This window comes from Onychostoma macrolepis, chromosome 06 (genome assembly GCF_012432095.1).
Source record: "Onychostoma macrolepis isolate SWU-2019 chromosome 06, ASM1243209v1, whole genome shotgun sequence".
Taxonomy (NCBI): domain Eukaryota; kingdom Metazoa; phylum Chordata; class Actinopteri; order Cypriniformes; family Cyprinidae; genus Onychostoma; species Onychostoma macrolepis.
In genome coordinates this window covers 9,014,118-9,040,716 of record NC_081160.1, presented here as the reverse complement: position 1 = coordinate 9,040,716, position 26,599 = coordinate 9,014,118, and the positions used below count along the sequence as shown (strand labels likewise).

The window sequence follows — 26,599 nt, the reverse complement described above, 5'->3', positions numbered from 1 at the left end:
CAAATTAAAGTGAGAGTTAATTTAATGAAATGTCCAGTATCTGATTCTTCCTGTAAACAATATTTGTAGTAAGTCATGGCTACACAATAGGGCACAACTGGCACTTTTTTCTGACAATGGGCCACTAATTAATTCATGCAGAAGATGCTACGGTTTTTACACGACAATCACAGGGATGATGGTGTTTCGCACAGTACACCCCCAAGCTTCACTATCTGCCATAACAGAAGGCATGTTATTCACTAAGTGACAGCCTGCCTGCAGTTTTAACACTTTTAAAAAATTATGAAGGGCTGAAGGAATAACTTTGATAGTCCAGTTGTCAGCTGCTATCCAGTAACTAAAGTAAATCTCAATTAATATCATAAAAATACTAAAACGTTGATAATGCTGATCTAAATATTAAAATACTGTTTTTTTAATCAAAAATACTTGTAAATATCTTTGTTATTCTTACAGTGCCCCCCTAATCTTCATAAGCAAGATGGCTACTCTTGTCAGCTCAATCAGGTCAGATATATAAAGCTATTTAAATACATGGAAGACCAACATTTTGACTATTTTTGATCAAACCCTCTACAAACTGTTTACTACTATTCCAGGGTCGCTGTTACTGTGGTGAATGTAAGACCCGGGACAGTCAGTGCAAATACATCTGGGGTCCAAGTGAGTGATGCTGGTGCCTTCAGGGTGCTTCAACTGTTCTTGCCAAAGAAAGCACTTTAAAATAACTGCAGTCCACCCACTCTGTCTTTCAGTAATGCTTGCTTGTGTTTCCTCTTTTTCTTTTCTCTGTCTTACTCCCTTCATTTTTTCTGTCTATTTTTCTTCTCTTAGAGGCTGGAGGGTCAGAGAAGCACTGCTATGAGAAGTTAAATACAGAGGGTACAGAAAAAGGGAACTGTGGGAGAGATGGAGACAAATGGGTGCCCTGCAGCAAACAGTGAGTCAGTTCCCCCAATTATTTGGAGAGCAGGAATATGCGGCACTATGAAACTTTAATATGGTACAAAACCAGGTCAAGTCTAGATGGCGCCTCTTGTTCTGCAAATTTCTTGGGCATGTGCTTTGCTATTAATGCATTTTTACTGTCGAAAATTATAAAATGCATTGAAAACTTTGCATCTTTTTAAGTTTTCTGTAGGTACACCAGGTAATGTTAATGTGTTCTGTTACAGTAATGTAAGAATTAGGGCTTCTCGACTAAATATTAATTCATAAGCTGAACCTAAACACAGTATCATTTGCAGACGCGGTAATTTAACTTTCATCATTGCTCAACAAGTAAAATAAAATAACAAGTGAACCACTGTCATTTGTGCAGACCTTAGTTAAATTTCATTTGCATTGCATTTTGTGTTAGGAAATATAAAACATAGAATGTTTTCGTGCAAATAAGATATGACCATTGCTAGGTTGATCAAACCCCTTAGATGTAAATTTTTTATTATTTTTTACCTGAGATTTTAAGTTAAACATATTCAGATATTCCTGGTTCTGATGTTGGTTAATGGTAAAATGACATGCAGGTAAACCGTTAAAATACTTTTTTCAGTAAATATTTTCTTTTTTTCTTTTCTTTTTTCAAAATTATTTAGATATACAACTTCACCAAAAAATATTTTGTCATATATGCCAATTTTAGCAGTGATATGACATCTTATATGAAAACATCTAATATTTCTCCTGCTGAAACTGGATGAATTAAAGGTGCAGTAGGAGATCTTGGAAAATGCTAACTTTAGCCTGATAGCACTGAAAGCGAACGTCCCACCCTCCCTGCAATCGCCGCCCAAAGCCACGCCCCCTGAACGCATACGCTCATTACTACATCAGCGATTCCCAATTCCAGTCCTCGCTGAACTAAGCTAAGCTAACTAAGCAAGACATGCAAAAGTTAGGGGGGACTGGAATTGGGAACTGCTGGGCTACATCATGTGTCATTCACCGGTGAGAAAACTTTATAGTACGGTCAGTAAAAGTACTACAATACCAGGAAGGAAGATCATGTTGATGTTTGTCTGCCATTCTCGCTCTGTCTGCAGTAGCACACGTGAACGTGCTGATGACGTGCGCAGAGGTATGCAAATACATACGTTGACAGGCAGGTAGGAAAGAAAACCGAGCGTTTTGATTGGATGAACATTTCTTGGTCCTACGCCTTCCACAGAATATATAAATACAGATAAATACATTTAGACCACTTAACTTAATGATTGCTATCGGGATGTGAAGAGACTTTCAACCAGCATAACAAAAAAATTTCTGAAGACAATCACCTATTGCACCACCCCCAGGGGTTCACAAACCCCATCTTGGAAAACCTCCAGTTGATAAACCCTATCTTTACCATTACCAGTGATTGGAATTGGTTTTTATTTGTGTTACATGATTGTGTTACATGTACTCACATGATCAGAAGTTACTGATAATATCGACAACAACTTGATCTCTGTGGGTGTAAGGAAATGAGAAAAAGCAGTGAATGCTTGCTCTAGAAATAAATGCTGTAAAAATCTATATGTGAATCCCACATGAAATTTGCAGAACAAAAGTTACCGTCTAGACACGATCACATAACCATCTCTAATACTTTCCAAATCCTGTGGATTTACAGCGATGTGTTCTGTGGGTACCTGCTGTGCACTAACATTGGGAGAATCCCAAAGATCGGGACCCTGAAAGGCGACATCACTCCCACCACATTTAACCATCAGGGGCGACTGGTGGACTGCAGGTCTGTTCCTGGATCTCTGCAAATATTTTCCAATATGCTTTAACAAAACTCCTAAAGTACTTCTTTCTTTTACCTCTATAGTGGGGGACACGTGCTGTTGGATGATGACACTGATCTAGGGTATGTGGAAGACGGTACGCCGTGTGGCCCCTCTATGATGTGCCTTGAACGGAAATGTCTACCCATCTCCTCCCTGAACCTAACAGCCTGTCCGTCTGGCCCAGGTGGCCGAGTCTGCTCTTCTCACGGCGTGAGTGAGCACCATCTGACACTCTCTGCTGCTTAAATGGATCTCACACCACAGTCAGCCTTCCAACCCACTAAAGCCAGAAATCCACTCAAATCCACTTACAATTTTAATCCAGAATTTTAACGTCAGGGATTGAATTCATCCCCTGCATTCCGTTTATATCCAGAGGAATGACAATCCTCTGTATATAAAAAATAACACATTGTCATAGGTATCCAATATCTATAAGAAATGCTTAAATCTGCTGTAGGACAGCACACATTGTCAATCAGTAAACTAGCCAATCAGACACACTGTCTGACTGTGGACCATTTTTTGTTTTGGGATTTGCAGACATGTTGTTTGTTGAGATGTCTTAGGAAGGCTGAGTTTTGAAGAGTGGGTATTGAAATTGGTGAAAAACTGCTGAAATCGCATGGGTTTTCACACTTTTCAATGCCAAGGCCTTTCAAACATGGCATTCCCCTTGCGACTGACCTCCTTAAAATATAAAGGCAGCTACTACACTAATGTTCAAAAGTTTGAGGTCAGTAAGAAATTAATACTTTTATTCAGCAAAGGTGTGCTAAATTTATCAAAAGTGACAATAAAGGCTTTACAAATTTTACACAATATTTCTAAAAGATATCAAATAAATGGTGTTGTTTTGAACTTTCCATAGTTCCACTTTCCAGTATAACCGTTTCCACTATATTGTAATAAAGATACGACACAACTATGTATGTAATAAAGAAAAAATATATTAATAAATAATTACAAGTTATTAAAATATTTTTATATATAAGTTTATTATTTAATATAAGTTAAAAATTCGATCATACTTTATTTTGATCAGATAAGTGCAGCCTTTGTGAGCATTTTTTTTTCAAAACATTAAAACCAAAACCAAACTTTGAATAGTATGCATATTTTAAACCAATTTTATTGTAGTGTAAAAAAAGTCTTTATAAGTCGTAGATTGTAAGTGTGATATTATAAAATATTATTGAACATTACTGTATTCATAAAACCTGAAGAGAGACATTTCCAGTTAAATAATTTTTCAGCACATGTACTGTAAAATGAAAATTTAGAAATACTTTTTAGCTAAACTGGCTATTCTGTAAATATTAAGCCGAGGCTTACAGGGTTACCTTTATCATCAGTGTGTTACACATCATCACACACAAGTTTTTGTCCCACTCTTTCAGGTGTGCAATAATGAAGCAACCTGCACCTGTGATGCTACATGGGCAGGGACTGACTGCAGCATGCACGACCCCCCAAAAGAGCCACCCGTCATCGAGGACCCGGGTCCCAAGGGTTCGTGAGCTCTCTTAATTCTTTAAACCTAAAAAAACTTTACCATATACATACAAAGAACTTACAGCCTAATCCTCAAATGCATACACACCTTAACTCCAATCCACTGCAAAGCCACTTCCAAAGATCTCTGCTTTTTGTAGGTGCCCATTTTGATACTGTGACTTTTCCCACTCACAAGACTTTCACAAACACTAGTACGTGTACAATTTTTAAAAAAAAATGGGGCCTTGAGTGACATTTTCTCTGCTGAATCACCCCTATTTCCTCTGCACAGTGAGCGTGGCCACAAACAGGCTGATAGGGGCAGTGGCAGGGACCATTCTGGCCCTGGGGGTGATTTTTGGAGGCACAGGGTGGGGAATAGAGTAAGCACCTCTTAACCCTTTAATGCCACTCCCCCAGCAAGAGGGAGATCCTGTGATCCCCTGTGTGTGCGCGTGTACGTGCGGTTGTGTGTACATGTTCTCCCAGTGGCTTTGTCCGTTGTGTTGAATGTGATGGTGCCTTGTAATTTTTGTTGTGTAATTGGACTGATTGATTGGTATATCTCTTATTTTCTCCTCTCCCTTGGCTGCTATTATCATGGATATTTTTATTATCACCCTGTGTTAATGGAGTGTTGCGGTGCTTCCCTTTCTGGTCCATGTGGGGCATTAACACAGAACAAAAGATTGAAAGCGAGAAAAGAGGATCAAGAACGAAGAACAAGACGAGGAAGGTGGAAAAACGAGATGACTTGGACTGACATTGACATAAGATGCCATAGCGTCTTTTAACTGACACAAAATCCCCTCAGAACTGGCCCACTTTCTGAGCTGAGCTAAATATTCCACTCTAACTAGGTCCGACGTGTGTGTGTGAGTGGGTGAAAGTTCACCATGAGTGTGTTTGTGGGTTAACGTTTCTTTGTGTCTGTGTGTGCGCGTCTGTGCATTTGTTTTAGCCAGTCCTGTATTGGTAGCGTAGCTCAAAACACCTCGGTGCTTTAAGATCTAACCTTACAATCCATCTTTGATTACTCCCCTGTGCCAAAATCTACAGCCCCTAAATTCTCCACACCCATGTCCAATAACATCCCACACACACACTATGCTATCAAGGGTAAGTTGAGCGTAATCTACCCTAAAGATTAAACACTTGACTGAAAGAGTGTATAACGTAAGTGAAGTCCAGCATTTGATGTGTAAACCCTGCATGCTGTGCAGGTGCCCCCTGCAGCTTACGTCATGTTTCTCTCCCATCATGCCCTTCTACAGGTCCTAGTGCCACCAACCTTATCATAGGCTCCATCGCAGGGGCCATCCTGATGGCAGCCATAGTGCTGGGGGGGACGGGATGGGGATTTAAGTAAGAGTTGCACCGCATGCTTCCTATTGCCTGCCAGCCTGGAACAGGCTCACTCACACTTAAACATACACACTCTCACACACACTTTTGCATACATGCACACAACACTTTCCACTACACACTCACATTCACACATACACAAGGGCCTGGGCTTCTGCTACAGACAACAGATACGAAACTAGGTCATCATTTAAAGTGCCAAATTCTGAGCTACATGCTATGATAGAATGCTAAGGGACGATGTGTGTAATTTGTAGTTTTTTTCTGTAGCAAAATATGCCATTGTAAGTTACTTAAATGTAACATTTTCTTAAGTATACTAATACATTCTTTACAGGTGACAGCAGATTTAGTTTGTAGTAGTTTAGCTCATTAGCACATGCTAGGTAGATGTTTAGTTGTTGAAAAATTGGCCACTAAAATGATCCACTAAATTACAGCTTTAGTCTAGGTCTAGACATAACCCAGTTGGTTTAGCGCTCTGTAGACTGTAGCAGAACCTCGTGCAGTCTGGCCCATCGCTTGACATGCATGCGAGCAAAATGATAAAATGGATACTGAGCAAGATGTTTATGACAGTTATGAATTAACATCAGTATCAAAGAGAATAATGTATAGCCTTTTTTGCTAACTACATGCTAGCATTTAAAACGTATATAATATTAGTAATGCCATGACCAGTTTTATGTAGTAAGGTGGGAACTTTTGGAGAAAGTAACATTGTATGCTTACTTAAAACTACACTATGTAACTTTTTTTGTTCAAGTGCAGCATAAAGCCATCTTCCAAACTATATTTTGCCTTACTTTGAATCACTATATTGTAAAGTGGTCAGGACAGATTTCACGGGAAACTGCATAGTTCAGTCATTCATCTGTGCATGTATACATTGTATCTGTATAAATAACAAAAAAGGTCAGACCACAATAAAGGAACCTCGTACCGAAAAGAGTTTGTGAGTAAAAATGAAAACGACAGTGTCCACACTAAAAACAAATCAACACTAGCTTGGCTTTCCAGAAATAGGTTTAGTTTGCGCATTTACTGTGCATTGACTAGATTCACAAAACAATATTTATGTTGCTAACAATGCCAGTCTCTAAGCCAGTTACTACTTTGGTCTTTTATATAGCCTACTAGCCAGGTATGCCTTAACTGATTAAATGTGGATTAAATGTCAGCATTACATTATCTTTTGTAATGTTAATTTAAAGGGAACCCTGGGTATTAAAATTTTATATAACGTAAATGATGTCTCTTACTAAAATATGTAGTAAAAAACCCATATAAGGTTTACATTATTTTTAAAAATCCACATATTTTTATACATACTTTGGACTATGGGGGGCGCCATTATTTCTATGACGTCAAACGGTTGCACACTGTGAGCTACTTACCCTACCTGTTGCTATTTTTACCGCAACACAACTCGGAATACACAGCTTTGGAAAATTAAATACTGAAACGATCGATGCCACATTGTGCTGCTTTTGGTTGTAATTTTCAGTCGAAGAGAATGAGAAGATGGCCGTGTGACAATTAAAACTTTCCCTCGTCTTTGTTCTATCCACTTTAGCCCTGATGCCTTTGAGGTTTTTAGTAGACCACAGCTGGAGAAAACCAAGACGTGGGTCTTTAGGAAGTTTTATTCTTCCACAGCCATCTTCTCATTGTTTTCCTTTCTTCTCATCACTAGGAAAGCAGTGAAGACTTACATTGTTTCTCTTGTTGCCCTTCGAATGAAAATTACAGCCAAAAGCTGCACAATGTGGCAGCATCATATCAGTACTTTATTTTGCAAATTGTGTATTCTGAGTTGCGTTGCAGTAAAAATAGCAACAGGTAGTGCCAGTAGCTCACTGAGTGCAACCATTTCACATTATCAAAATAATGGCGTCCCCACAGTCCAAGATATGTATAAAACGATGTGGATTTTTCATGGGTTTTCTACTACATATTTCAGTAAGATACAACATCTACGTTATATAAAGCCATAAAAGTCTTAATACTCAGGGTTGCCTTTAAAAGAACTCTTTGCAAAAAAAAAAAAAAACAACTACTTACCTGCTCATAAGATGTATTTTCAGATATCCATATTTATTTAATTGCTTATTGGTTTATTATGTGGAAGTACCGTAAGCCATCAATTTCATCTGTGGGGAAAACTCACCAAATAAAATGTCCTCCAGAAGTAACTTTTTTTGCTTCAACTGCTGGTGGGCCGAAAGTTACATAGTGTAGCTTTAAAGATTCCAGTAAATTCCAGATTCCAGAAGATGCATTTGGTTGAAAAACAGTATCTAAATGTAGATTAGCAACTGTTTGTCTGAGCACATGTAAAATCTTTCTAATGGCCAGCTTAGACCCAACTAGGAGCAAGTTCTGGGAAGCTAGCTTTGAGATCTGGAGATCATCCAAGAGGACTTAGCTCACCGCAGCATGCTCGTTTGCACATAGCATCTTGACTGAGCCCATTTAGAGTTTGCATGCGGACTGGCACCAAGCCAGAGCTAAAGCGGAGTGCTATCAGAGCATCGCACAAAGGCTGGGCTCTCCTCAAGTGAAGGGAGGGGAGGGGTGTTTGTTGTTTTCCTTGCTTTGAGAAGCGGGGTGGGTTGTTGGGGCGGGACGGGGTGGGGTGGGCAGGGATGACGACTTTCTGACCCGCTCTCCTCGCCGTGATCTCTCTCTCAATCCCCCCTCCGTTGTCTGAAAGGGTGAGAGTTTGAGCGGAGAGGGGTGGAGGTTGTGTCGTAGGCAGCCTTTGTGCCATGGCTGGCTGCCACGCCCTCTTATCTCCCGGAAGGCCCTGGGCCCCCCTGAAAACCTAGAACAGAGCAAGAGCCCTCACCCCCCACCCGGACTCGCCCGGCACCGCTGCCTTTACTGCCTGCTTCACAGAGACCTGGTACAGACACACGCGCTGCACTGCACCTGCATGCTACCCCAGTCACCCCCCTACACAGCGATAGTGGCGTCTCCCACCTAACCTCTCTATGGACAGGTGCATGTTAAACTGCTGGGATGCCCCACATCAAGCCACGCTACGGGGAGGTTGTGTCAAACCCCTGTTGTTGTTGGTGTTGTTGCAGTTCTTGTTGCCTTTCTTGTTGTTCCTGGTGGTATCGTCGTGGTTCATGTTGTGGGTGTGACGTCCTTTTCTGACCCTCGATGTTGTACACTCTTTCTTGCTGTTTTCTTTGTCTATGTCCGTGTTTTCTCCCAGAAGGTAATGTTCTTTTTCCACATCCCTCGTTGTCTTTCTAACACATACTCACCCACAGTCAGCGGAGGGACACTCTGTGTCTCTCCTTGTTGCTGCGAAGAACCACCGTTTTTACCCACCGCAACCCGACGGCAACTAAACGTTACGGATAGCTTTCGATAAATGATTTGAATTGATCAAGAAGCTAAAGAAATGACTACCAAGTGGTTGCTGCGGGTTAAGGCGGTAAGATGGGCAGCGAATTGTATGTTGATGTCTCTGGCATTGCCTGCACTAACCCCCCTCTCGTTTGTTTTGTCCTGTTTGTCCTCATTACCAAGAAATGTCAAGAAAAGACGATATGACCCTAACGCCAGTGCCATCTAAAGAGGCTAAGAGAACCTTGCCTAGTGTGCCCCTGGGTTCCGTCAGAACCCGTCGGACTGTACCCTCTCCTGCTGCTGACGCCGCTGCCGATGGCGTTGGCATTACTTGAATAAAAAAAGGACAGAAAGCGAGAGAAGAAAGGGACCGAACGGTCGAACATTTTTCATCCGAAGTCACGTAGAACTGCTTCTCTAGCGCTGCTCCCGTTCCTTTGCCCCTCTGGCCCTGAGCATCCACACTGAGCCGTTTAGCAACCCTGATAACTGGTAGTGGATGGTACCACTCATCGGGGCATGACTTCACGTTTACACGCCCCGACCTCCGGTTCCAACCCAGGCATGACCAGCTTCAGCTGTGGACCTCGCATGGCAGAGGAGGGACACCAATGCAAGACAAACATATTGTTAATTTAAAAAAAGGAGAATGATTTGAAGTTCCAGTAGGTTGGTAACACATCCATGTGTGTTTCAATGGGCTAAATGACCACGTACTAAGAGAGGCACCCATATCGGACAGACATTTCAAGGCATAACTTTAACGTTTTTTGTTATTTCAGCATGTTATAATTGCAGGCATTTTCTGTAGTATTAATGAAACAAAGAAACCCAAACAAAAAAGAAAAAAAATCAATCCATTTGGCCAGCAGCGTATACTGCTGCATGATGAAATCACCACTGTTATATATATGCCTAATGACGTCAATTACTGTTCCCCTTGGAAAAAAGAAAAAGAAAAAAAAAATAGAAAAAAAGAAAAGAAAAAAACAATTAAACTGGCTGGGCCCTGTAGGTCTGCCCTGACCTGAATGCCATCACTGGCCAATCAGAGAGCTGCATGATGTAACTGCACTGGGGGCGGAGCCCACACAGCCTGCTGCGCTTTTCAAGGTATCTGCATGTCAAAGGAAAAACAGTTAACATTTACTTACTATGCAAAGGGGAAACATTGCACAAACTCTACGGTTTGGTAAAGAATTCTCAACTGAGACTAACAATGAAATCGATCTCAAGCTAGCAGATTATTAATAAGGCAGTCTTTTATATGCTCGGCCATCTATGTTTGACATTATAATAAGCTTCTGATTACTTAAAATGAATGTTTCTATGAAAATCTCAGCTTCTGAAAATGAAAATGTCATTGTCATCTGTGTGGGACCGCATAATTGAGGCACTTGTGATATTAAAATGATATTATTAATAGAATGGGGCTGTTTCAGTAGTGAGAGCTCTAGTTTGGGGCTATGCCACTGGAATAAGAGCAGAAAGAGAGGGTGTTTTTCTATACCATCATTGATCTACACCATCAGGTTTTTGAACTCATCTTCTAAACCCTGAGCCCTTTTACAGCCATCTCATGTTCCCATGGAAACATTGCCAAAACACAAATAATGATAATAAAAAACTTAACAAAAAAAATTCAACTTTGAGATCTTTTTTTTCCCCCCTAATTTTGACATCAAACAAGTCATCAATTCATCACTTCTGAGATTCAGAAGTCTTTCTTTTAGTACATTCAGTTTGTCCCTTTCATTGGCAGGCTTTGCATTCACGCTGAAATTTAAAACCACTCCATATTAAATTTTTTTCAGAACCTATAAGAAATTTATGGTGTACTGAAAAAAATATCAATGTTTATTTATTATCCACCAGACTTATAAAATAACATCCAAAACGTCTAGTATTAAAAAAAAATCAATAAAAAAACAGCATATAAATTCACTATAAAATCACACATTAACTAGGCATGAATGATATCATTTATTGCTCAATATTAGATTTTCTAAATTTATTGGTAATGGTATCAGCGTCCAGTATTGACTTCTGCCTATATTAGTTTTCCCTACATCATGTATTTCAACTTGTGCACATGTGAAATGCTGAAATGTTTTTTCTCCTTATCTCAGGGCTACAAATGTTCATAGTTGTAGTATGTGTATTCTATATAATTTTGTTTCAAAAACTCTCTTAAATAACCGACTTCTCATTTACCTATAATCCAAAGACTACAGTTCTGTTCTCTTATTATTTATATTTTTGTCAAGAATAATCTAATCAAACAATAGGCCTGTATATATATTTTTTTATATATATATGTTTTTTTTTCTCCTTAGTTTTACTGTGATTTGATATTTTCAGACCAAACTGCAATGGTCTATAATATTGGTAAGTTATTGGTATGGGCTATAATTAAGGGTCACCTGGTCATTATCTTTAAATAAACCCAGACAGACCCAAATCAAAGCAAACGCTTCTATATTAGATGTTAAACACTCTTTGACCATGTAATGTCACAACTGACCAATTAATTTCAAATATTTTCATAGTAACAAGAATATAATTATTGCCTTTTGTGTATCATCTGAATGTCAGTATTGGTGCCTCTCTAATATTAACCAATGAAATCTTTAAACCTATTTATTTTTAGATTCCATTAAATTGTGAATTATCGACCACTGCAAGCATCTGTACACTGGGAGTACACTGCAAGCATCTGCTGTTATGATTAACCTTGTGATGGAATGAGAGATGGAAATTGGCTTGTATTGTTTGCAGGTAAGGGAAAGTTATTTTGGCTGCCATCATGCCAAACTGGTGGTCCTTACAGAAGTGACAAGATGAGAAACAGAATCTCTGACTCCCTCTGCTGCCGTCATTAGCTTTTCTTTCTGCAGACTGACTGAACCTGACGGAGAGAAAGCAAAAAACGGCCACAAAAATGTATATTTTATTGAATATTTAAAATAATTTATTAACATATCTGAGAAGCATTTGCTGAATTTTGGATATGTAGCTAATTATAGACAATACGGCACAAACCTGTGGCTGTATATAGAGAAAGCTCATTTCGAAGTCGCTGTACAAGCTCACAAAGTTCCTCTTCCTCATCCACATCTGAGTCATCTGAGTCTGAGTGCTCTTCCAGAGCTAAATCAGACATGGGTCGATGAAGTAAAGAAAGATCTTGTCTTTTATGCAGTAGCTCCTCCTGTAGCCCCTCCTCCTCAGCTTCCTCTTGCTGCTCTGAAGCTGTATGGACATCCTCTTCTGTGTCATCCAGATTTGTGGAGATGTCTTCTGATACCTCCACATCCGCTTCTATTCTTCCTTCCTGATATGCTTCTCTCCCCTCCTGAACCCGCTCTTCTCCACTGGAGCTGTCTTGAGGTTTTGAACAGCCAGGTTGAGTCCAGTCGTTTTCACTAATGCTGTCATCGTGTTCTGGTTGAAGGTCTGAATGGGAACGGAAGTCAATTCTGAGCTGATCTCTGTCCCTCACACACAACATCTGTGACAATGATAAAAAATAACTATTAAAGAACCTTGTCATCTCTTGAATCTGCTTAAACAGTTTTAACATAAACCAATAAACTTAATGTTATATTTGTCATATTTAAATGAAACTGCTAATACCTCTGCACTTATAAAATCATGGCATTTATTTACATTTATTAGATTATTAAAATACAATTTATATTTTTAAACATCCATTTATATTACAAAATTATATGAAATTCTGCATAAATGTGCATTTATTTATTCAGTTAAAAGTGGTTAACAAAATATGGCTAGCTGTGGAACAAGCAATATGTAATTAGTTAAAATGGGAAATGAGATTGAAACAAATTGGATGTAAGCCTGTTGATGATAAATATATTAAACCTGGTTATTGTGCATAAACTGAATGTGTTCTAAATGTATTTAAAACACATTCAGTTTATTAGTACAATTACATAAATCTTACCTGTTTCCTTTCTGTTTCTTTATGTATAACTGACAAATATGCATTACATTTAGTTTCTTAGTTCATGTTAAAACTGATGGAAATCATTCAAATACAGAAATCGTAGATTTAGGCCCAGATATTTTTGACCCCTCTCACATGTCTGACTCTGTCCAGTTCTTCTTCCAGATGCTGGTTATGTTGGTTCATTGCCTCCATCATGCTCTTCAGCTCAGTACATTTGTCCCCCAGTGAATCATGCTCTGACTGGGCTGCAACTCTCCACACTTGAAACTCTTTCTCCAGGAGCCTGATCATAACATCACAAACACACAGAAGACCAATACAAAAATATGGCACACAGACTGCCTGTATTTTTTTTTATTTTGAAAAAGGACCCACCATTTATCTCTCTGTAGATCCCTCATGGCCTTCTGAGTAACACTGAGGTCTTTTTGGAGAATAGCTGTTTCTCTCTATAACACCATAAACATAAAAAAAGAACCCCAGGGGCATCATTTATTATGTATCATTATGATAATCTATAGAGTGAATTTTACTTATAGGAACCCCTTGTTGCGCTCTATAATATGAAATGTTGCAGGTAAGTTACCTGAGGAATCTCTGTCTCCTCTGTCTGCAGGCCTTTAGACTCTACTGGAACCGCAGCAGGGGTGGCAGTCAGACTTATTTCAGGAGCATTATGCATGTCTGGATCTGCAACAGACTGCAGCACTGGAGAAGGGGCACTGCAAACACACATCGACACTTCATCTATATGCTGTGTTCCATCGATGAAAAACACAAATGTGTACCTGTATTGCAGCTCTGCGCTGGAGTCTGCTCTCAGGGCTCTCTTCCTCTCTGCTTCTCTCCGAGCGTGTCGAGGTACCAAAGCGTGTCGAGCACTAGAGGCCAGTGACGCCATTGACTCCTTCCAGGATGGCTGAACAAAGAATAATGTATTTAACCATAATAAATATATAGCATAATTAAAAGAGCAGAAGTATTGTTAGTTACTATTTTTGTCATTTTATATTTCAAGTAATTAATTAATTATTGATAGCACATATTAATATTTACTGAGAATAGCTTTTGAATACATAATGGTGGTATATGTGTGGTAAATGGTAAAATGGTTCATGTGTCCTAGTAAACCAAATGGCTTAAAATAATAATAAAACATACACACACACACACATTTACCATTTTATTGCTGAATTTTATTTAATGAATTTCATTTCATTTACCTATTTCAGCCTACAGTTCACATCACTCTATCCTGCTATGGATACACTTATGTTGTTATTAAAATCCTGGCCTAATAAAAAGCTGCTGAATGTTCAAATTCTATAATATTTCTAAATGAATAAACAAACAAACACTAAGTTAAGGCATTTAACTAAAAACCCCAGTTAATATACATAAAACACCATATGCTTGTTTGCACACCTGAGTGCAGTATTCCAGTACAGGATGAGAGGACTTGTGTTTCCTGCTGCCTCTCTCGGTCAGAAAGCAGCTTTGGCACAGGTGTACATTCAGGCATTTCAAACAGCGATACCTATGGACAGGTCATACCATTATCATCTACCAGAGAGCATGCACGTCAACCCCAATACAAACATACTGTAACAGTATTATTTATATACTATTATAGTTTTTATTCGTATTTTAAATTCACTTTTATTTTTATATTTTCTGTTTTCATTTTAGTTTTATTTTCAGTAATTATGTATTTTTATTTCTTTTATTCATTATTGAAGTTTTAGCTTTGTTTTTAGTTATAATAACCCTGAAACCACTTTGGCCAGGGGTTGTTTTTCATGTCCGCGGGTTGAAACGACCCCAGTAACATGATATTTAGCCCCTGCAATGAGAATTTTACCAGAGGAACCTCGCCAAAATAATTTTGTTTTATCCCCTGAATGTGATTTTTACTGGGGGACCCCCCTCGAAACACCATTGGGCTAGTTTTGAGTAGCAATTGGGCGGGTTTTGTTGTGAAAACCTGGCAACCCTGCCTGAAACATACTTATTACTGACACTTTTCTACACATAGTGTACATGCACACAGTTGCGGGCCAGTAGACCAGCATAAAACCACATCAAGTATGTATGGTAATACTATGAAAAAGCATACCTGAGGCCAGTAATAGGAAAGACTTTACAAGCATGGCAGCGGACTCTGTGCTGTACAGCTTCACTCACTGAAATCCTGTAGAGAGTGGACAGCCATAGCAGCAGCCGGGGTTCTGACTGCAGCCAGCCAATAAAATGCTCTTCAGTCACACGTGCACTATTTACCTAAGAGAAAATCGGGATTGTATGTTGCTTTGAATAAAAGATTCTGCTAAATCAGGGATTTTCAAACTTTTTGTTGCCACGGACCACAAAATAAGATGGTGAGAACTTTCTGAAATTAATATTTCATTCAGAAGGTTGGAATAATTGAGCTTTTTATGTTTTAGAAGAATTATCTTAAGATCACCAAGGCTACATTTATTTTAATCATAAATACAGTAAAACAGTAATTAGTTATTGGAAAAATATACTATACCCCATTAAAGCAAGCGCACACTGCAGCTTCAGCTTGACCAAAAACATGGTTTCCCTGAACCACTGCTGGAACCTTAAACAGACCATTTTTAGTTAGAAATTTGCTGGTATTTGTTAGAAGTGAGTCTAATTCATTGGATTGTTTTTCTCACCTGGCTGAGGTCTTCCAGCAGGATTTTGAGTGCACTTCGACTGATAGAGCCCCTGTCACTCTCCTGATTCCCACTGTAGCTCTCAGCCAGTCGGAACAGAGCTGCAAAGACACAAACACAGACTCTAAACACTATTTTTTCATGCTGAAAGATTAAATCACTTAGAAATTAAGTGAATGTAGAACAGACCTCTGTGTTTAGCTGAGAGAGTGTCTCCACAGAGGGCGATCAGCGCGGCCTCCACTGACCTGAGCAGAATAACACCAGTTTGCTCTCTAAAAGAAAGCAGAAAGTTTAAAGTGCACATGCATAAATACAAAAAGAGACTACAATGTTGAATCAACAGAGTTATCTTTCACCTGTCGAACAGTTTAAAGAGAAGCCTGGTGGTTTGATCTGTGGCTTCAGGAACCGCCTCATCAGGAAGTTCATGTGAAATGCTCTGGAATAGCTCTTCTAGATGCTGCTGTACATCTTCTTGAGCAAGACTAATCATTGGTTCCCCAGAACTGCACAAAGTATTTAGAACTGGGCGCAAATCCTGCAGTGACACCAGGTGCACTGAAGATTGAAATAAAAGACAATTGCAGGTGGGTGAGATAATATAATGCTAATGCATCCAGCTGTATTTCACATAAAAATAAACATGGAAAAACTCACTCTGACATAGTTTTTGTAACGTGCGAAGCTTTAGAGCAGCTCGATACACTGCGGAACGAATTTCATTTAGACCTTCTATGGGAGAAATATGTGAAATGACACATGAAAAGACCACAAAAGAGAAGACTAACAATAATTGCATTAACTGCAAAACACAACTTGTTTCAAGATGGGATCTTTTTCGATAAATGTATTTTAAAAATAAAAATATAGCTTGCGTTGTCCTGAATTTGTGCCAATTTCATTGTAAACACACACTCAACATAAATAATAATTTATAAAAATGGTATTATACAAACCCGCAGCAGCCAATACTGCTTTTTACACAAACATTTTTTGCCATTTTCAGTTTTTTATTAATGAAAATAGGGATTAAACTTACCAGTGCTATCCAAATCCATAACAGTCCACTGCTCAATAAGCCACAAGGTTATTTCTAAACAAGTGGGAAAATAAATAAATTGCCTAATTACACTTTTATTTACATTTTAGAGTTATTGCAAATGCTGTTTATTACACCTTTACATTTTATTGTAAATACTGTTTACAATTCCATTAAATAAAGTATTTAAAAAAAAAAAAAAAGAAAGTTAGTTATTACTGCCTCATTGACTATTTACAGCGGTCGGCCAAACAGAAGACTTGGCAACCTTGAATATCTGGCAACCCCACACTGCTCTAGGCGCGGCCACGCGGTTTTAGAGGGAAAGCATCATCTGAAAAGAAGGTGGGTGATTTAGATGTAAAATTGTAAATGTAACAAAGTATTTATTAACAACAACATATCTTAAAGCGTATATGTTACTATCACTGCACATTAGATAGACTACAATATGTATAATTGTGATTTAAGTAGTGCAAATAAGTTAGCTACTGCTACACTCTCTCCGTGTTCATAGTAATAAAAGGAAAGCGAAAGCAAATTTTTTTTGAAAAACTACACTATAAACCCCATTTTCTTTTATCCGGTTCGTCTGAGAATCGTAAACCGATCTATGTAATACTAAAGTCATAAACACAACACATAATAGTAAATTGTCAAGTAAGTTTTAGACAATATGTCGAACTATTAATAATATACATAATAGTGAACATATGGCTCACCTGAACGCTGTAACATGAAATATTCCTTGTGTGAACATCAAGCCTTGTGCAACTTACAAACTTGCGTGCACAAGCTGCCACTTAGCTGGTTTGTATTACTTGGTGTTAATAATGTATGAGCAGAGCTTTTGTTTCATTTAGTCCACGTCAGTGTTATTGGCTATTAGCTTATTGACTACTTTTTAACTTTGTATATTATTATTGTATAGCATGCATCTTTGCTTTGAAGTGAATAAGAACAATTTACTGTACTGAAGATGCTTTGCGTTCAGTTACTTTATTGTAAATAAACAACTTACACAAACTAACGTCTCTTCTTCTTCTCTCCAGTTCTTCAGGGCTGATTTTAAACTATGGGGGAAAAAGAATCATTTAACAGAATTCGCCAAAATAAAATTTTCCTCTTGGAGACTTTATCTGAAGATCCCAATATCATCGTGCAGCATGTGCAGGAGGCTAATCTTATTTCTCAACGTGAATACAAGAACCTCTCAGATATTACTAAAAGAGAGGAGAAAGTCATCAGTCTACTTGACATACTCATGGGAAAGGGGGAGAAAACTTGTTGCCAGTTCATTGACCTTTTAAGACAGGAGAAAATACTGGAAGATTTTCCAAAATTAAAGAATCATGTCGTTATTGCTTTTCCAGCCATGCCACACACCTCTCCAGTGCAGGAGGTGAAGTTCATATTTGAAAGTTTCAGCCTACTGTAAATGCGGCAGTCAAGTATGTTCTGTTCCACTGATGTGCATATGTGCTTTTATTTCAGGTCTCTCAATACAAAATAGAACAAATTCCACGTGGTGTTTGCGTAATCATCAATAATGTAGATTTTGCGACCATGAAGGAAAGAAGAGGATCAGATGAGGACCAAAGTTAGTTTTTTAAACATTTTTTGATGTGTTTAGGTAGTAAGCATAAGATACTTTAAAGGAATAGTTCATCCACAAATGAAAGTTTGCTGATATTTTGCACACCCTCAAGCATTCTAAGATTGATGTGTTTGTTCCTTCATCAAAACAGATTTGGAGAAATTTAGCATTGCATCACTTGTGCACCAGCGGATCCTTTGCAGTAAATGGGTGCCGCTGGAATGAGATTTCAAACAGCTGATAAAAACACCACAATAATTTATTAAAAACAGCTTTTAGCTTGCGTGTCCGCAACAGTGTAGTGCTCAATTTCCCCAAATCTGTTCCGATACAAAGAAACACTCATCTACACCTTGGATGGCTTAAAAATGGGTCAATTTTGGTGCCATTTTGGGGTGAAATATTCCTTAAACATATTTACTTTTAGTCATTGTGTGAAGAAAACTTTAAATAATTGGATTTGCTTGAATAATTCTAACGATCTATTTATTTATACTTTTAGAAATAGTTTTAAGAATAATTTTAATTTTTATTCAATTCTAAATTATAATATTTATAAATATTATTTATTTTGAATAATTTGTTCAGCTGGATTGATGGAGTTGCTCTTATTCTCTCTTTTTAACCCCAGAGTGTCTTGCCAAAGTGTTCCACTGGCTGGGGTTTAAGGTGGTGGAGCACAGAAATAAAACTGCAGCTGAGATGAAGAATCTCCTCAAGGAAGTGGGGAAGACAGTAGATGGAGACTGCTTTGTCTGCTGCACCCTCTCCCATGGCATGAAGGAAGGAGTCTGTGGAACTGATGGTGCTGTTATTTCTGTTGATGAAATACGAGAGCCTTTCAATGGCAACAACTGCCAGAAGCTAGCCGGCAAGCCCAAGCTGTTTTTCATACAGGCATGTCGTGGGAATAGAAATCAACAACGTGTGCATGTCCAAGCAGATGCTCCAGATGATGAAGAGTCAGACATGGAGGTGGATGGTGATGATTTTGATATCACAATTCCGGCTGACACGGATTTCCTTATTGCCAGGTCAACCACTGATGGTCACTCTTCTTATAGAAATCCAGAAGAGGGCTCCTGGTTTATTCAGTCACTTTGCCGAAACCTAAAGCAGCATTGTCCAAAGTTAGTAACATGCATTTTTTATGCAGCATTTTTATGTTCATCATGATAATTTGAGTATACAAAGTAGAGAAAATGATAAAGGATTACTTGCATAAAATCTATATGTACTTTAAAAAGAGTAATTTTGTATTCATTTTATGTTTCCAGAGGTACAGACATCCAGACCATCCTGCTTAGTGTGAATAATGAAGTTAGCAGGCAGGGATTGAAGAGCAAACAGATGCCTGTCCATGAAGTCGCCATGAGGATGAAGCTGGTCCTGCTGCCAGCAAACCACTGAAAGCTCCTTCAGTGTACCGCATGGCTTGATATGCATTGTGGTTTTATAGGGTCATTTTTAAGGCAATCTATACTTTACTGTTACATTCATGTGTCTTTGTTGATGTTAAGTCTGTATTTAAATCAGCAACGGGACTGTTTACAAGGGAATTATGAGCCATTTGAGTTCAATTTTTTATAAGCAACTGATAAAAAAATTATTACTGCATTTTGCAGATGTTTTACACATTTGTACTATTATTTTTATGTTCTTTCTGTATCAAATTCAAATACACTGATCCAGGTATTTTATAATAAAATAATCTTTAAATATGGTAATTTAATGCATTGAGAATGAAATGTATCTTGATATTATATTCATAGTCATCTGCAATACAACACATAAGCATACATATGTAGGGTAGGACAACAGAAAACAATGTATGTATCAAAAGCAAGTTTAACAAAAGAGCTGTTATTTCTACAAACTGCAGTTTGTGATTAGTGCTTGAATTAAGCAAGATTACATGAAAGTAATCAGGATCAGTAACCTCTTCTTCCTATAACTGCAATAATAATCTTTTAAATTATCCTAAACAGTAATAAAAAAACAAAACATTAAAATTAACCATTCATTTTTGTCATAGTGTGCTATTATGGTGCTTTATCAGTGCAGTAAGACACGAAGCCTGCTGGTTTTATCCCAACTTGTTTCACAGGGAACAGTTTTCTACCATGCACTGAAATTATGCTGAAATGGATATATATATACCAATTTTGATGTTATCATAACTGAAATGTGAATATTGAGACATTTTGAATTAGATCTTAAAAAGGCATGTCTATAGTGACTACAAACGTTAGTTTTGATTAGTTGTAAAATACTCCATTGGCTAGAATTGCTCTTTTTGAGTGTAATTGATCGACTGGTCAAAAAGTGTATGAACCAAAATAAATCTGAACCTGAAAACTGTTACATATCTCCTGTTCTGTGTGTAGTGTCTTGTTTTTTTCTCTGTAGTTTTTCTCATCTTTTAGTTCCTTAATTGTCTTCTTGTTTTCTTGTTAGTCTATTGGCCCTGTCTGTACATATAGCCCTAGTGCTTCCTATGTTCTTGGTTAAGTCTTGTCCTTCCCAGGATTAGTTTAGTTTCTTTTATTTTGTTCCTGGACTTCCCTTGTATAAAAACAGTAAAATATCAGCAAAAAGATGATTGTCATGAGGAAGAAACTTCCTTCCTTCCTCTATTATTATACACAAACCCCAGCTCTTTCATAAGTGTTCTTAATTATGCACGTACAAGCCTACAATCAAAAAGAACCAGTTGAGACCAATTTGTTTTTCACTTTTTAATTACAAACTGGTATTTACAATACAGAACGTTTGCAAATATATGCATATTGCACAAACCGTAACAAAAAACTAATTTCTGCATGTAAGTCATTGAAGTGTTTAAATACAAAAACCTGGTGCATTACCCCATACAATGAAATGCACTTGACATTATCCAATTAAAATAGGCATTTTTCAACACATAAATATAATGGTGTAAGATCAGCATAAAGAGTATGTGCCAAATGTAGGCTTCACAAAGCACACTTCCACAGGCAGGACCAAGAAATGACATGATAATCACTTATAAATGCTCATCGAAAAGAAATACATTTACAAAAAGCAATTTATCACAAGTTTCCTATATCTTCAAATAATTTAACCTCTTGTATCACAATTGTTTTATGCCTCTGATGATTTGTCAGCTTGTTATTTAAATACAGCATTGGTATGAATAAAACATCAAACCAACCATTATGACCTGTCTTCTAGGGACACTACATAAGTAAATAGATCTCTTCAGTTTTAACACAACAGAACAGAGCACTATAAAAATTTAGATGATAAAAACAATTGGCCATGTCATAAATATTTCCCTATAAAACAATACATAGAAAAACACAGTCCTTCAAGCTGCTGTATCTTTTTTTTTTTTTACTGTAATAAAGCATAAAAATACCATATATTTGCAGATATTTAGGACTCATGCTAAGATCACATACTCATTTCTCTGAAGAACAATGCTACAGCCATTTATTCCACTTTGAAGTGCGTTCTTTGTCAGAATGTTTGTTATTTTTGTTGTCGTTGTTTTGGTCTTTATGATTCCGTCCATTGCCAATTTACCCAACTATATTTTAACATCCTGGGAAAAAGTTTTGGTGGGAAAAAATATTGCAATCTTGCAGCAAACAATCAGTTTCAGAGTTCAAAGTTTCAGTGATCACAGATTCAACCTGACATAAAAAGGCTCAGCATCCATCTAAAAAGCTCTATGACAAACAGTCTGGACGATGGGGTGGGGCGACACATTAGGGCGGAGCAACATGTGAGATGTCACGTGTCACGTGGACACTTATGTTGCATTCTCGCCATGTTGTAATTACTGTATTTTCAAGTTGACAACATGTGACGTTCTACTTAGAACTGTTCACACCCTTGGACTTCGACCTGTCGCACTATTAATGCAAGCAAAGCATCTAATGAATCTGAGGTGGTCAGGTGGTACAAGTTGTAGCTCTCAGAAAATTCTCATCTCGTAATCACAGTAATTATGACATGGCATGAACGCACCGTTATTTACTATAAAATAGGAACCTTAAAAACAAATAGAACTGATATATAATAGCAATATATTTAATAGCACTTTATACCCTAATGCATGTGAAGCATTGGGCAACTTACAACTCCTCTGAAGAACCTGAAAATGCCATAGCCAAGCCGAACCAAAACTCCATCGGTGACAGAAATGGAGAAAAAAAACCTTGGGAGAAACTAGGCTCAGTCGTTGAACCAGTTCTCCTCTGGCCAGACGAACCCAGCATGGCGTGGTTTAATTCCAGAGTGCAACACAACTCAGAAATGTGCAGAGGACTCATCTGTGCCGATGGCCGTCTAGGTGACAAGGTCTTTGCAGAGGATCTGTCTCTTTGGTCCAGCTGACATTCAGGGCTGTCGAGGTCGTCTCTAAGTGCTGATCCACCATTTGATCTAGATACGGACTGGATCCGGGTGACTGCAGTGACCATCTGATCTGGATATGGACTGGATCTGAGTGGCTACGGTGACCTCGGAACAAGAACGAAACAGACTAATCTTTGTGTAGATTTTTCCATTCTTCCATTGACATCAATTCCATGTGATAATATTACATTTAAAGTATGATTATGACAATGAGTAGGTCCTGGCACATGTTGTCTAACCCCAACAGAGTAAATGAAGAGTTCAGATGCAAAAGCCTCCAAGTGCCATCTGACATTTTCTTCTAAAATGAGCATTTTTAATCACTCTCCTATATTTATGTTCAGTTATTTCACTTTAATTGTATAGAAAATGACCTATACATTGCCATTAGAGTAAAATTACTGAACCTAAACATAGGAGCCAAAAATGCTCATTTTAGATGAAAATTTCAGATGGCACTCAGAGGCTTTTGCATCTGAACTCTTCAAATAATGTCTATAAAAGCTGAAACCAATGCATCTTTTTCATTATCTATATGGATATTAAAATCGCCAACAATCAAGACTTTATCTGCAGCCACTTACTCAGTAACTCAGATAAAAAAAAGAGCAAATTCTTTGATAGGATCTATATGGTGCCCTGCTGGCCTGTATACAGAAGCTTGTACAGATGTCAACAGGGATGTATCATTAACATGTATTACTCTAGATAATGTTACATAAAAAAACATTACTTCAAAAGAATTATACTTGAAATCAGACCTTTGAGAAATACTGAAAATATTGCTATAAATTGTAGCAACACCTCCCCCTTTACCTTTTGGGTGCTGCTCATGTATCATGCTCACAGTAATCTTGGGGGGTAAAGTTATGTAATCATCTGGTTTTAGCCAGGTTTCTGTCAAACATACAGTAGCACACAAATATCAAGCAGGTTATGATCTATGATCATATCATCTACAAAAAGTGCTTTCATAAAAAAAGGATCGAATATCCATTAAGCCAAGCTTTATCATTTGGTTATTTGTATTATATCTGTTTTTTTATTTGCTGAACATAATTAAATTGTTACCCTTAAATACAATAGAATCGACCATAACTATAGGGCAGTTTCATCAGGTTATTCAGTGGTCGCATCACTGAGTGGGGAGAACCTTTTTAATGTTTTGATAGGAACTGAAAAGTGGTGTTTTGTCCCGTGACTATGGCCCTGTCCCAAATGGCACAATTCATGTGCACTTGTGGGCTTACAATGTGCGCTGTGTGTGCGTATTCGTTAAGTCCACGAGACCATAGAGTGTCCCATTCGTCATTTTAGCTTTCAGAAGGGTGCTCATGAGTGCCCCCTTTGTGGCTGCTTTGCGCCCTCTATGCATACTTCAAACGACGACACACTGAGGCGAGCTCCGCGGCAGACTTCTACCAACAGTCAAAGTGGTATTATGTCACAAAAGTATGGACTTTGGGTTTAGGGTGCGATTTGGGACAGGGCCAATCCCACCTCACAGTCACCCAGTTGCCCTGCTGCGAGGGCTCTGCAACCAGAACTAAATTATGTATGTGACTTGCTGAGCTAGTCGCATCCAAAGCCATATCTAAGACCTTCACATTCTTATAATTAAATTTTGGATATGTGTTCTGAAATCTTCTCTGTCAGCCGAACTATTTCCCAGCATTTGTCACATGTGAATCCCTCACTGCTGACAGAGAAGACTAGACTACATGTGGCAAGCAGTGCAAGTGACAATAACAGGAGAAGAAGCCATGAATCACCGTAATTGTTGAATGATTCCGACTTAACACAGTTGTTTGATGAACTTGTGAAAACGGAGCGAGAGAATGAGATAAGAAACGGTAGGCACGAATGACAAGCTGACAGGCTAATGGAATGCTAACACGCTGCGCTAGTGGTTTAGATTAAAAAGCGAACAATGTCAAATTAGTTAGATGATATGAGAAGTATGATGATAATTAAGTTACATTTTAGCAGTTTAAACAACAGAGAGTTATAGTAAAACAACAGAAATACAAAGCTACATGGAGCTACAATCGCAAACCACTCAGCAGCACTGCAGACCAATAGGATTCGGGGTGCGCTCTAGGGTACTTGCTATGATGAGGCTTATTAAAACATGGATACATCATTGCATCAACTTGCAGTAGTTGTCACTATGCTGGACTACCTGTCAAAGTTTTGATTGATGACCTTTTACCCTGAGGGGCTTGACCCCTTGACCTTGGACCACCCACGTTGCATTCACCTGTGACCTTTTAATGATCTCCTGCTGTCAATATGACATATGGTTTTAGCATATGTGGAATTCCATCATTGACGCATGACCTAGGTATAATATGAAGACTGATCGACTTTTCAGGTTTATTTTTGACCTTTTACATCCGGCCACATCTGCAGACCATATGTGGGTATCCTGCCTCATTCCATCTCATGGTGTGTTATGGTCACTCTACACTCATGTGAGAGAAGAAGGTATCGGCCGAATTTAATGATGAACAAACATTATCAAAAGAAGTAAAGGAATAAACAATTTTAACAGACCATAAGAGCATATAATAATAATAATAATTCATTTTATTTGTGGGTGCCTTTCAAGACACTCAAGGACACCTTACAATAATAAAATACATAATTAAACAGAGGGAAAAAACAACAACACAATAACCAATAATACAAAAATGGCTAATCTAAAAAAAATGAGTTTTAAGACGTGATTTAAAAATTGAAAGACTAAGACTATTACGTATATCTTGAGGTAAAGTATTGCAAATCGTCGGAGCAATACAACTAAAGGCTCTACTTCCCATGGTAGTCAAACGTACAGATGGTACAACAAGAGTCACAGAAGCAGAAGACCTGAGGGATAGGGTAGGTACATACACACGAAGAAGTTCACTAAGATATGAAGGTGCTAGATTATAAAGAGCCTTATAAGTAAAAAGTAAAATCTTAAATTGAATACAATATCTGATTGGAAGCCAATGAAGGTGCCCTAAAACTGGAGTAATATGCTCATACAATGGTGTTCGTGTAATGATCCGAGCTGCTGAATTCTGAACCATCTGAAGTTTATGAATAAGTTTCTGTGAAACACCACTGAGCAGAGAGTTACAGTAGTCAATTTGAGAGGTAACCAATGCATGCACGAGGACAGCAGTACCATTAACAGAAAGAGATGGTCGAAGACGATATTATATATTAATAATATATAATATATAATATTTCGCAGATAGTAATATGCGGACCGTGTAATATTATTTACATGTGCCTCGAAAGACAGAGTACTGTCAAGGATGACACCCAGACTTTTGACCTGAGAAGAAGGAGAGATAACAGAGTTGTCGATAGTAAGTGTAAAACTTCCACAATTACGCAGTTTTGATTTAGTACCTACTAATAAAATTTCAGTCTTCGCACTATTAACTTTGAGAAACTTGCATATAAACCATGATTTAATTTCAGAAAGACAAAGCAAAAGAGAGGAAGACGGCAATACTGAACTAGGCTTCGAAGATATATAGAGCTGGGTGTCATCTGCGTAACAGTGAAAATTTATATAAATTTACGAAAAATCTAGTCACAATAGATCAAGAGGGTTTTTTTTCTGTATTCTGTATGCATTATGTGAAGTTAATTTGTAATAATTTTAAATAGACTATACTTTTAAAAAAAAAGTGTAGTACAAAACCTACAATCTCTGATTTTGGGAAAAAGGGACACTTTATTTAATTTATTTCATTTCAGTGTCATTTTGGGACACTTGATTTAAACTTTATAGTAATATTATGCTTTGAAATAAATTTAGCACATTTAAAACATTCACTTAGAAAAAAGTGAACAGACTTTTAACATCTCAGATTGTTTGGTCTGTAACTCCTT

At 37.9% G+C, this 26,599-nt stretch overlaps 4 protein-coding genes across 12 annotated transcripts in view; 2 read left to right on the top strand and 2 right to left on the bottom strand.

Moving 5' to 3' along the window:
- The window catches only part of adam23a (ADAM metallopeptidase domain 23a), a 29,070-nt gene extending 12,047 nt beyond the window's left edge, over window positions 1-17,023 (top strand). The window contains exons 19-27 of one of the 9 annotated variants that reach the window (XR_009271687.1): window positions 460-510; window positions 603-666; window positions 838-943; window positions 2,618-2,737; window positions 2,819-2,987; window positions 4,178-4,289; window positions 5,549-5,639; window positions 8,356-8,547; window positions 9,186-9,325. Coding sequence is in view for 8 of the 9 variants with exons in the window: in XM_058778818.1 (XP_058634801.1) it covers window positions 460-510; window positions 603-666; window positions 838-943; window positions 2,618-2,737; window positions 2,819-2,987; window positions 4,178-4,289; window positions 5,549-5,639; window positions 13,595-13,901 (1,020 nt within the window). In the remaining variant the exon portion in view is untranslated. Of the gene's footprint in view, window positions 1-459; window positions 511-602; window positions 667-837; window positions 944-2,617; window positions 2,738-2,818; window positions 2,988-4,177; window positions 4,290-4,566; window positions 4,658-5,548; window positions 5,640-8,355; window positions 10,676-13,594; window positions 14,031-16,944 lie in introns of those variants that run through there. The other 8 variants (XM_058778818.1, XM_058778817.1, XM_058778819.1 and 5 more) reach the window with 8 other exon arrangements.
- On the bottom strand, window positions 9,898-13,588 carry dytn (dystrotelin). The gene is made up of 4 exons (XM_058778829.1): window positions 13,354-13,588; window positions 13,111-13,261; window positions 12,048-12,516; window positions 9,898-11,913 (listed from the first exon to the last, which is right to left on the bottom strand). The coding sequence occupies exons 1-4, from the start codon at window positions 13,377-13,379 to the stop codon at window positions 11,810-11,812; spliced, it is 750 nt and encodes a 249-aa protein (XP_058634812.1). The 5' UTR covers window positions 13,380-13,588; the 3' UTR covers window positions 9,898-11,809.
- On the bottom strand, window positions 15,500-16,754 carry LOC131542290 (dystrotelin-like). The gene is made up of 4 exons (XM_058778832.1): window positions 16,705-16,754; window positions 16,323-16,397; window positions 16,022-16,223; window positions 15,500-15,937 (listed from the first exon to the last, which is right to left on the bottom strand). The coding sequence occupies exons 1-4, from the start codon at window positions 16,721-16,723 to the stop codon at window positions 15,820-15,822; spliced, it is 414 nt and encodes a 137-aa protein (XP_058634815.1). The 5' UTR covers window positions 16,724-16,754; the 3' UTR covers window positions 15,500-15,819.
- casp20 (caspase 20, apoptosis-related cysteine peptidase) lies at window positions 16,927-20,674 on the top strand. The gene is made up of 5 exons (XM_058778828.1): window positions 16,927-17,049; window positions 17,757-18,106; window positions 18,199-18,304; window positions 18,933-19,431; window positions 19,579-20,674. The coding sequence occupies exons 2-5, from the start codon at window positions 17,780-17,782 to the stop codon at window positions 19,709-19,711; spliced, it is 1,065 nt and encodes a 354-aa protein (XP_058634811.1). The 5' UTR covers window positions 16,927-17,049; window positions 17,757-17,779; the 3' UTR covers window positions 19,712-20,674.
- The last annotated feature ends 5,925 nt before the right edge of the window (window positions 20,675-26,599 follow it).

What these genes read in the sequence shown, in the direction of transcription:
- dytn (XM_058778829.1), bottom strand. Translation starts at nt 13,379, where the DNA reads ATGAGGGATCTACAGAGAGATAAATG. An exon ending in GATCTACAGAGAGATAAATG is followed by an intron (nt 13,262 to 13,353) that starts GTGGGTCCTTTT and finishes TGTTATGATCAG; the next exon opens with GCTCCTGGAGAAAGAGTTTC. An exon ending in AACTGGACAGAGTCAGACAT is followed by an intron (nt 12,517 to 13,110) that starts GTGAGAGGGGTC and finishes TCATTGTCACAG; the next exon opens with ATGTTGTGTGTGAGGGACAG.
- LOC131542290 (XM_058778832.1), bottom strand. An exon ending in GTTACAAAAACTATGTCAGA is followed by an intron (nt 16,224 to 16,322) that starts GTGAGTTTTTCC and finishes TTCAATCTTCAG; the next exon opens with TGCACCTGGTGTCACTGCAG. An exon ending in CTCTTTAAACTGTTCGACAG is followed by an intron (nt 15,938 to 16,021) that starts GTGAAAGATAAC and finishes GCTTTCTTTTAG; the next exon opens with AGAGCAAACTGGTGTTATTC.
- casp20 (XM_058778828.1), top strand. Translation starts at nt 17,780, where the DNA reads ATGGGGGAAAAAGAATCATTTAACAGAATTCGCCAAAATAAAATTTTC. An exon ending in ACACCTCTCCAGTGCAGGAG is followed by an intron (nt 18,107 to 18,198) that starts GTGAAGTTCATA and finishes CTTTTATTTCAG; the next exon opens with GTCTCTCAATACAAAATAGA. An exon ending in AGGATCAGATGAGGACCAAA is followed by an intron (nt 18,305 to 18,932) that starts GTTAGTTTTTTA and finishes TTTTAACCCCAG; the next exon opens with AGTGTCTTGCCAAAGTGTTC.